Genomic DNA, 9,565 nt, shown 5'->3' on the forward strand with positions numbered 1-9,565 from the left:
AATACGACTGACCTCTGTTTGAGTTAAAAAACAAGGCTCCACAAGAGGGCGCCAGTGTCTCTTCTGGCTGAGATTTGCTCGGGATGTTTGCTGTGGGTTCCCTCCGCCATCTGACCTCAGATATCTGTGGACAATTAATCTCCTGGGTGTTCTTCTCTAATTTTTATTCATCCTAAATTTATTCATCATAAAACAGATTCCAGAAAATATAATGAGCTTTTAATGTTTTTAAATTTCTGTCACATTCAGTATCTTCCTTCTCTACAACCATATTCAAGACAGTTTGATTATTTTCAACAATTTAAGGGACACCACTTACAAACCAGTCAGAAGTCACTATATTTTACTGCATGAGTTATTATTTTTATGTAGAAGACGTCCAGCTGAAAGAGCCTCTAAACAACGAGACACTTGTCTCAAAAACCAGAGAGGGCGCCACGGTGATGATGTTTTATGACCTTTTAAGTGTTTTTACAGTAATTCAGTGACTTAGTGTTCATACTGAGGCTGCACAATATGTTGCACATTTAGGTGAATATATATTTATTCATTGCACCTGGCGTTAAGGACCACCTGTGCTGTCGAAAATGATGCCCAGGTTTCTTATACTGGTTTGCAGAGAAGGTGCAAACAAGATGCTGCCTGATGACAGAAATTATATCATAAGCTACTGTTTGATTTCTGTTGAACGTCGGATAATTTATAAACCCCCGAGGGTCTAAATGAAAAATACAGTTGAATATCATCAGCATACACAGAATGAGAGACATTATTAAAGCTGATCTGGCATAAAGGTTTGACGTATATTAACAAGAGAATGGGCCCAAAACGGATCGTTGAGGTCAGTGGCGGTTCTAGATCAAATTTACCAGGGAGGCCAGTGTTTTTTCATGGAGTCATAGAACCAAAGAATGAAACAAAGAAAACATGACAATATTTTATCATTTTATCTATTCAGGGAGTGACTCTGGAGCTGCAGGTTGACCCCTGATCTGGAAGATGAAAACTGATCCTGTCTCAACAAGGGAGAAGCTAAAAGTGCAACACCTTAATTTTAATTCATTGGTAAAGTGAAACTGTAAAGGTTTAAAATTTAATTGGTCCAAGGCATCAATCAGTTATGGTTCTGTGCCAGCACATATCATCATTAGAAACTGATTTAGTATTATGTCTTCAGTACAGGGGCCAGGACCTGTTCTACAAAAAAGCTGATTTAGTAATTTAAGGAAACCTGATTGATAAATTTCAATAACTTTATTTTCCTCCAAGAAATGATTTCATTGTTTAGTTACAGTCTTTTTAAGGATCTTTCATAAGAAAGGGAGTTTTAAGTTGAACTTGTAGCTATTTGGAAGAGATCAATTTAAATGTGGCTTCTTAAGCACTGGAGAAATAACAGCTTTTTTTAAAAGCACTGTGCGCTGACCCAGATAAAAGAGAGAAATCAGGTATGTCTGCTGCACATAGAACAATACGTTCAGAAATATCCTCATAAATGGTGCAGGGAGGACATGAAGAAGGCTGGAAGTCAGTTTATTCCACCCAAATCTGCAGTGTTGTCCTGATGCTGGAGTAAGAAGAGACCGTTTCAGCAATGAGTGGAGAATAATCCAGATTATATGAGAGTTAAAGAGAAATTCATGACCTCATGGCAGAAACTTTATCCACCACGAAATTAGCAAAGACATTTCAGTCAGGTCCTGTGAAAACAGGAGAGCGAGAACAAATGGGGGATAAAAATGTAAAATCTCAACAATTCAATTCAGTTTTATTTATTTAGCCCCAATTTCCAAAACATGTCGTCTCAAGGCTTTTCTTAAAGGGTTTGAATGGTGCGGCGTTGTTGGGGAGGTTAGAATAAACTACTGAGTGTTAGAGTTTGGCCATTTTAGAACGGGTTATGTTTAGGGCTACTAAGTAAAATAATAATTTGATAAAGTTTGTCCATCTAGACCCCACTGATGGTCATTGTTATACTAAAAACCACAAGGATTGAGATACCTCCCTCTGTCAGACTGATTATAACCATTGGAAAAGAGAAGGGGTCATACAGGTAGCAGAAATGGAGGGTGTGTTTGGACCTCAACCATAACTGAGCCGGTTTAGCTTAAACCTGACTCCCCCTTATTCCAACCAACAGGGAGGGAGGAAGATGGAGGTAAAAATAATTGGAGAAAGTCCACAGCATGAAGGAGCTCAGAGCAAACAGAAGTTCATGGAGAAAACAGATTTTAGCTCAATATGAAGCTTTTAAAGCAGGTTCTAGTTGCTGCAGTTAAAGTTGTGGTTATAAAATGTTTCTGTGTTAAACTGAACAAAGTTTGTTAATGAAGAAAAGGTTTGAGTTCATCATTTAAAAGACGTTCATGAGAAAAGACCCTGATCCTTAGCTTCATACTAAATGTTGCATAAAATCCAACAGCTTATTAATGAGAAAGTCCAACACAGTTTGGTCCTAATTCTGATGGAAATGGAGGAAATCTTTCAGTTTCTAAAGGAGGAAAAGTTTCTGAGTGAATCTTTAACAGACATTTATCATGGATCTGGACCGAGTCTCATTCTTCTCGGCAGCTTTTTCCTGCAGGAACCTTCAGCAGTTTTACTGTTTGAAATGAACAAATAAAACTCCCTGCCGGCTTTAAAGTGGCTCGTTTTCTAACAGCTAAAAGGTTTGAAGACTTTTAATCCCAACAGTTTTATCTCTGAGGTGCAGTTTTTCCATTCAGCACAAACAGAACTGCTTATCAGGTTCTACAACATCCAGGTCGTTTGGGATTAAGCTTCTGTCACTTTAAAGCACAAACAGAAACATGTTTATCAGTAAATTAAAGTTTTTCCTTCTAAAAACCCAAATGAAGAAGCTGGATTTCAGGGATTCAAACTCACATCTCAGGTTTGGTTTTCTAGCCGCTCAGTTGTTAATAAATGTTAAACATTAGTGAAAATCTATCAATGCTGAAACAGAAATGCTTCAGAGAAAATCTGGGGATTGGGTTCATGATGTGTTTGATGGTTTTTAACACAATCCCAGTTTAAATTGGATGATTTTTGGAGGTTTTACCAAAGAATCTTATGATGATGTCATCCAATCTAGATTCAAACTCTAGAAAATATTCAGAAACGTTTTGATTTAAACGACTTTTGTGTCCATAGTTTTAACCATACGTAGGTATTTTTGTACACTTTCATTCGGTGCTGCCCCCACTGTTATCAGATTGATGGTTTTCTGTGGACACAAAACAGAACCATTGGGTCCATCAGAAAGTTCTGCTGCTCAGGGTTCAGGAATTATTTCAATGTGACTCAGATGTGTTGTTCAGAGACTGTTTGGTTCAGGATTAAATCTTTGCTTTTGTTTCTGTCTGCTTGTTTGGTCAAAACAGTGATGCTGCGGGCTGCCCCTCCCACTATGGACCATAGCAACCAGTGACTCAGGATTTTGTCTCTGTTCTCTGGATCTTATTTCACTCAGCAGCTTCTTCACCTCATAGTAATTAAAAATGGCTGCCCTCAATAAATGTTCAGAAATCATGTTATCTCTGATTGGAACCTAATTAGCAAACAGGAAGCAGTTTTAGTTGGACTTTCAGAATAAAAGTTTCATTGGGATTTTTATGAAACTGTCTAGTTTTCTTCAGACTGTTTCCCACAGATATCAGCAGCAGTGATGGAAACAATATGTGAGGCATGAGTGAGGAGATATTTCTGGCCTTTATGAAAACAGAACCGGTGTGGTCCAAGAGACAAAGATCTACAATTTGGTTCTATAAATGAGCCCAGATTAGTTTAAGGGTTTGAAAGAATGGCTGAAGAAAAGCTTTAAGATAGTTATGATCTGATGCATCACTTCCCTTTTTAATATTTTAAGGCTGAATAATACTGTGAAGCAGCTGATGTTACAGTACTTCCTGTCTCCATGCGACCCGTCTGTCCCACCTGGATATGCAGGTTCTGTTGTCCTTAAAAAGTCCCTGAGTCCTTCGGAGGACTAAAGGGGGATCTCAGGGGGGTTGTTCCTCCTGACCCGAGCTTTCCGGCTCTCCTGTCTCAGCTTCAGAGTGCGAAGTTTCTGCTGCCTGCGTTTCTCCCGGTACCACAGGTGCTCGCAGTACTCGTCCACGCTCAGACTGTTGGTTCCCACCATCTCCAGGTCTTTGTAGCTCCTCAGAGGAGGCAGCCATGAGTTCCTGTGTCCCAGCAGAGAGGTGTCCTCAGACTGACCAAGAAACCCAGCAGCGACTCCTCCAGTTGGACCGGTCCTCACCAGGCTCAGGAGGTCCGGGTCGTTGGGACTGAGGTTCAGCAGGTAGCGGGCCACATGCAGGCTGTGGTTGGGGATGATATGAACTCGGTACCGGCCCAGGACCTGGCTGTAGGAGTGCTCCTGACTGCTGCAGGTGTAGAGGCCTGAGTCAGCCAGCTCCAGGTGTTGAACCAGCAACCCTCTCTTCATGCGGAGGAAGCGGACCTCATCATTGAGAGGGAGCTGAGAAAACGAGACCAGAGGGAGATGTTAGAGTTCACCTTCAGGCTGTTTATTACTAACTTTAAACGAGGACAGATTCAGGTGAGGTGGACAGGTGTCTCACGGAGGACAGTGGACACTTGGTGTCTGAATCATCTCGGCTGATCCCAACCAGCAGTTAACTCGACTGAAGGTCACTCAGTCTGGATCACTCAAGAACCGAGTCAGAACAGGCCTCCACTGTGTGCATGTGTGGAGAAAAAGAAACGTTTGTAGGAACTAGAAAATATAAAGTGTGAAAAACATCTCAACCAAACTGGACCTGGGCTCCTCAGGTCATGTTTGGACTGGTCCAGACTGGTCTTTGATGGCTTGTTTCTCAAGTATTTTTCTGGTTAGTCATGAATCTGCTCTAAGCTGCACTGAGACACCATGGCAGCAACTATCTTCAATCTGGAAGCAGCTTCTCACTCAATGTTCTCACATTCAATCGTTCTATTGAAGAAAAGATCCTATTTATTAATCTCTGTTTAGATCAACATCATTAAATCACGATATTTCTTATAGGTTTCAGGACATCATTGATGGAAAGTAAAGCCTTGATGGAAGCAGGTAAACGTGTGTCAAAGGTCAGATCTGAGGTGTTCCTATGCTCTACACACCTGTCTGACAGTTTTCTGCTGACTCTCTGACAGCTGCACCGTCCAGCTGAGCTCAGCCTGCAGCGACCGAGGAACGCACTCCAGGAACGTGGAGTTTCCTTCAACACCATACACCACCTTCACCTCCACAGAGTCTGGATCTGACAAAACAAGAAGCAAACAGGACACACAACATGAAATGTGTGCATCTGGAATCTTATTCTGTCATATTTCGTAAAACAATTAGCATCACATCAGAACCACATTTAGTTGTTGTGGTTCTGGAGGAAGAGGAGAACTTTGTTGTTGTGGTTCTGGAGGAAGAGGAGAACTTTGTTGTTGTGGTTCTGGAGGAAGAGGAGAACTTTGTTGTTGTGGTTCTGGAGGAAGAGGAGAACTTTGTTGTTGTGGTTCTGGAGGAAGAGGAGAACTTTGTTGTTGTGGTTCTGGAGGAAGAGGAGAACTTTGTTGAGCTCAGCTGATTATTCCTGAAGAACCTCGTAGTTACTGAGTTCATTCAGAGCTGAACGACTGCAGCACTGAGGACACTTTATTTTACAGCCTTTATTACAGGAAATGTTCTGATTGAGGAAGAGAAATAAAACCTGTTAGTCTGAGTTTTACAGCAGCTGAAAGATTGAATTCTGGACTGAAACACCTCAGTTACAGGTGAAGCAGCAGGTCTAACAGGTTTAGGCTCCGCCCCTCACCTGACACACCTGAACTACAGCAGGAAGCAGTTTGTGATCGTTGGTCCCTGCAGAGACTCACAGACGGATCAGATCCACCTTCAGACCAAACCAGCAGCTTCCTCTGAGTGAGTCCAGCTGCAGGAGAGGAACCTGGAGACCTCCAACACTGCTGCTTCAAGCTGCTCCACACACTGAAGGTGAGTTGGACCAAGAACACTCAGAGTCACTTTGAGGGACGTTAGTGGAGGAGGGAGGGAGCCATGACTGACTGGACCTTCTGTGTTTTCAGCTTCATTCAGAGACTAAATGGCTTCCAGATTAGAGGAGGATCTCTGCTGTCCGGTCTGTCAGGACATCTTCAAAGATCCAGTTCTTCTGTCCTGTAGCCACAGCTTCTGTAAGGAGTGTCTGAAGAACTGGTGGAGAGAGAAACCAGTACAAGAGTGTCCAGTTTGTAAGAGGAGATCTTCAAAAGGTCTTCCACCTCTCAACCTGGCTCTTAAGAACCTGTGTGAGACCTTCTTACAGCAGAGAGACCAGAGATCTTCAGAGGATCTCTGCAGTCTGCACTCTGAGAAGCTCAAACTCTTCTGTCTGGACCATCAGCAGCCAGTGTGTCTCGTCTGCAGAGATTCAGAAAAACACACCAAGCACATATTCAGACCCATCAATGAAGCTGCTCAGCAACACAAGAAGAACCTTCAGGAAACTCTGGAACCTTTGAAGAAGATCCTGAAGCTCAGGAAGAAAGTTCAAGAGGAGTTTAATCAGACAGCAGAACACGTGAAGGTCCAGGCCCGACACACAGAGAGGCTGATTAAGGAGCAGTTTAAGAAGCTTCATCAGTTTCTAGCAGAGGAAGAGGAGGCCAGGCTGGCTGCACTGAGGGAGGAAGAGGAGCAGAAGAGTGGGATGATGAAGGAGAAGATGGAGGCTCTGAGCAGAGAGATAACAGCTCTTTCAGCCACAGTCAGAGCCACAGAGGAGGAGCTGAGAGCTGAAGACGTCTCCTTCCTGCACAACTACAAGGCTGCAGTGGAAAGAGTCCAGCGCTGCCCCCTGCTGGATGGTCCACAGCTGCCCTCAGAAGCTCTGATAGACCAGGCCAAACATCTGGGCAACCTGGCCTTCAACATCTGGAGCAACATGAAGAACATGGTGTCCTACACTCCTCTCATCCTGGATCCAAACACTGCTGGTTCAAGACTCTTCTTGTCTGAAGATCTGACCAGTGTGACTGTAGGAGAGGAACAGAAGCTTCCTGATAATCCAGAGAGGTTTGATTACTGTTGGTCTGTCCTGAGTTCTGAGGGCTTTAACTCAGGGAACCACAGCTGGGATGTAGATGTTGGAGACAGTGGAGGCTGGGTGCTTGGTGTGATAGCAGAGTCTGTCCAGAGGAAGAGAATCATAGAGTCTGGATGGTTGTCTATATGTTTCTATGAAGGTAAATACTCAGCATGGTCTCCACCAGCTCCTCCCACAGATCTCTCAGTACAGAAGAAGCTCCAGAGGATCAGAGTGAATCTGGACTGGGACAGAGGAAAGCTGTCCTTATCTGATCTGGACACTAACACACACATACACACCTTCACACACACCTTCACTGACAAGATGTTTCCATACATCTCCACAAGGAATCAAGCAACAATCTTACCGATGAAGATCTCAGTGAGCAAACAGCAGCTCTGATGTTCTCAGCATGAAGAACATAAAGTCCAAATAAAACCTTATTGATCAGATTGAAGCTCAGTGTTTTAAACAGGAAACTGGAGATGATCTGATCTGGTCTGACTGATCATCTGGTTGCTTTCAGGTCAGCTTCAGATCTGCTTAATAATCTGTCCAGATGCTACAAACTAAAGGTGACATGAAGTGGATGATGTGGAGTTCACCTGGAGATCTTTACCTTCCTCTGTGACTGGACACTGACTCCAGGGGTCTCCATGCTTCACATCCTGTCTGCGAGCTCGCCTGACCCACAAACACAGATCAGAACCTGAGATGAGGTTCTGAAATGCATCATCAATAGTGTCTGAATAACAAACTGATCTTCATTACAAAGAAAATATATTGAAAACTGAATTAATGACATTATTTTGTCACCAAACTTCTCAACATTCATCCTCAGATTAAATCACAGGTGGACTTGATATTTGAGACTTCTGGAGACAACTGGTTTCACTGGATTTAATTTAGGGGAATCAGAGTAAAGGGGCCTGAATGGAAATTGCAGAACAAGTTAACTTTTTCCTTTCTCATCCAACTAAGGATTTTCCGAGGACCCTGCCTCCTTGTTTTTCTGAATCGCAGTTCATCTTAATTTTTCCTGAAGGAGGAAAAGACGACAACTTTCTGAGTCCTTCATGGAGGCGTGAATTCTCGTAACCTCGTTCCTGAACGGGAGAAGAGTCAATCAAGTAAACTCGTCTCTTTTGTTATTTTTCTAATAGTCTGGGCAGGATAAAGTAGGTTAGAAGAAGAACGATCCAAGATCGTCACTGTTTTAAATCAATGTGCTGTGAACTGTATGCGACCGACCATTAAGCTGAATACTTCTATGCAAACTTTATTGAATGTTGGTGTTTTCAGTGTTTTTAATGTTAATCTCTGCTTTCCCCTGGCTGATAGTAAATCAGCCACGAGTTAAAGTTGGATTATTGGAGTTATTTGAAATAATTTCACAATCTGAGTCTTGGAGCTGATCTGATTATTCCTGTGTCTCATCCTGTTTTATTGCCCCTTGTTTCCCATTGGTTTGCATGTCATTGTTTTGCTATTGTTCAGGCTGGTTAGCAGTGGCGGTTCTAGGAATTGTTCACTGGTGGGGGGGGGCCAAGGGGTGTTCAAAGGTGGCCACATTAATAATATGCATGACAACATGGAAGTTTTTATATGCAGAAAATCCAACTAATATAGGCTCAAATAATTCAAATATTGTAAAAATAAATGTTTTAACTAACAGATAAAGCAACATCCTAAGACTCGTGAGCTTCTAAATAATGCACTGGAGCTATAAATAAACCATCTGTGATCATATGTCTGTACAAGCCATCAAAAGAGTTGAAGACTATAGCCTTTTACCTAAAAGTTGGCTGTTGTGAAACAAATGATCAAGTTGGCATTATGACAGCTGTACCTCTGTAATCATGAAAAAGCATGAAGCAATGTATTGGTTGGAGTGACGGTCATTTTTTATTGTTTGTGTTGTAAATATTTATGAAAAATCTACAAAGAAATAAAAGCAAACTCAGAAATACTGAACATAAATGACAGAGCTGACATCATCCATATCATCACATTTTACAGTGTTTTAGCACAATAATAACCAGATAGAACTAAAATTGTTTCCCAGCTTACTCTCTCCAGTAAATGACCTGTTGAAGAGACCTGAGCTTTTAATGTACATGTCTGTTGCTGTTTGAAGCTGCCAAATAATCACATTGTTAGTCTTGTTACTCATGGAGCAACATTCCTGTTGTAAAACTGAATAATTTGACGGTTTGGATGTCGACTGGCAAACTGTTTAATAAAGTTATCCATATGGAGCTGTCTTGCTTTAATGTTTAAAGGTTGCTGAAACGGTCATTGTCCATTATTGTTCTGAGATGAGACTTTATCAGTTTTAGAGTGGAGAAATGTTGCTTACATGAGGCACTGCTAACTGGAATGACAGCTGCAATTTTCAAAAGCCTGAATAGTTCAAGAAATACATCTTTGAAAGGCTCCAGAAAAACTACACTCAAGAGTAGTAGATGGTTTTACAA

The 9,565-nt window shown here is 41.9% G+C and overlaps 2 protein-coding genes across 2 annotated transcripts; one reads left to right on the forward strand and one right to left on the reverse strand.

Annotated features, from left to right (window-relative positions):
* Positions 1 to 3,836: 3,836 nt before the first annotated feature.
* LOC124857336 (semaphorin-3D-like) lies at positions 3,837 to 9,242 on the reverse strand. The gene is made up of 3 exons (XM_047348554.1): positions 7,708 to 9,242; positions 5,128 to 5,267; positions 3,837 to 4,486 (listed from the first exon to the last, which is right to left on the reverse strand). The coding sequence occupies exon 3, from the start codon at positions 4,451 to 4,453 to the stop codon at positions 3,989 to 3,991; it is 465 nt and encodes a 154-aa protein (XP_047204510.1). The 5' UTR covers positions 4,454 to 4,486; positions 5,128 to 5,267; positions 7,708 to 9,242; the 3' UTR covers positions 3,837 to 3,988.
* LOC124857335 (nuclear factor 7, brain-like) lies at positions 5,855 to 9,346 on the forward strand. The gene is made up of 2 exons (XM_047348553.1): positions 5,855 to 5,995; positions 6,088 to 9,346. Exon 2 carries the CDS (start codon positions 6,105 to 6,107, stop codon positions 7,488 to 7,490), a length of 1,386 nt encoding a protein of 461 aa, XP_047204509.1. The 5' UTR covers positions 5,855 to 5,995; positions 6,088 to 6,104; the 3' UTR covers positions 7,491 to 9,346.
* The last annotated feature ends 219 nt before the right edge of the window (positions 9,347 to 9,565 follow it).

The sequence above is a fragment of the Girardinichthys multiradiatus genome, chromosome 20, assembly GCF_021462225.1.
Source record: "Girardinichthys multiradiatus isolate DD_20200921_A chromosome 20, DD_fGirMul_XY1, whole genome shotgun sequence".
NCBI classification, from domain to species: Eukaryota; Metazoa; Chordata; class Actinopteri; order Cyprinodontiformes; family Goodeidae; genus Girardinichthys; species Girardinichthys multiradiatus.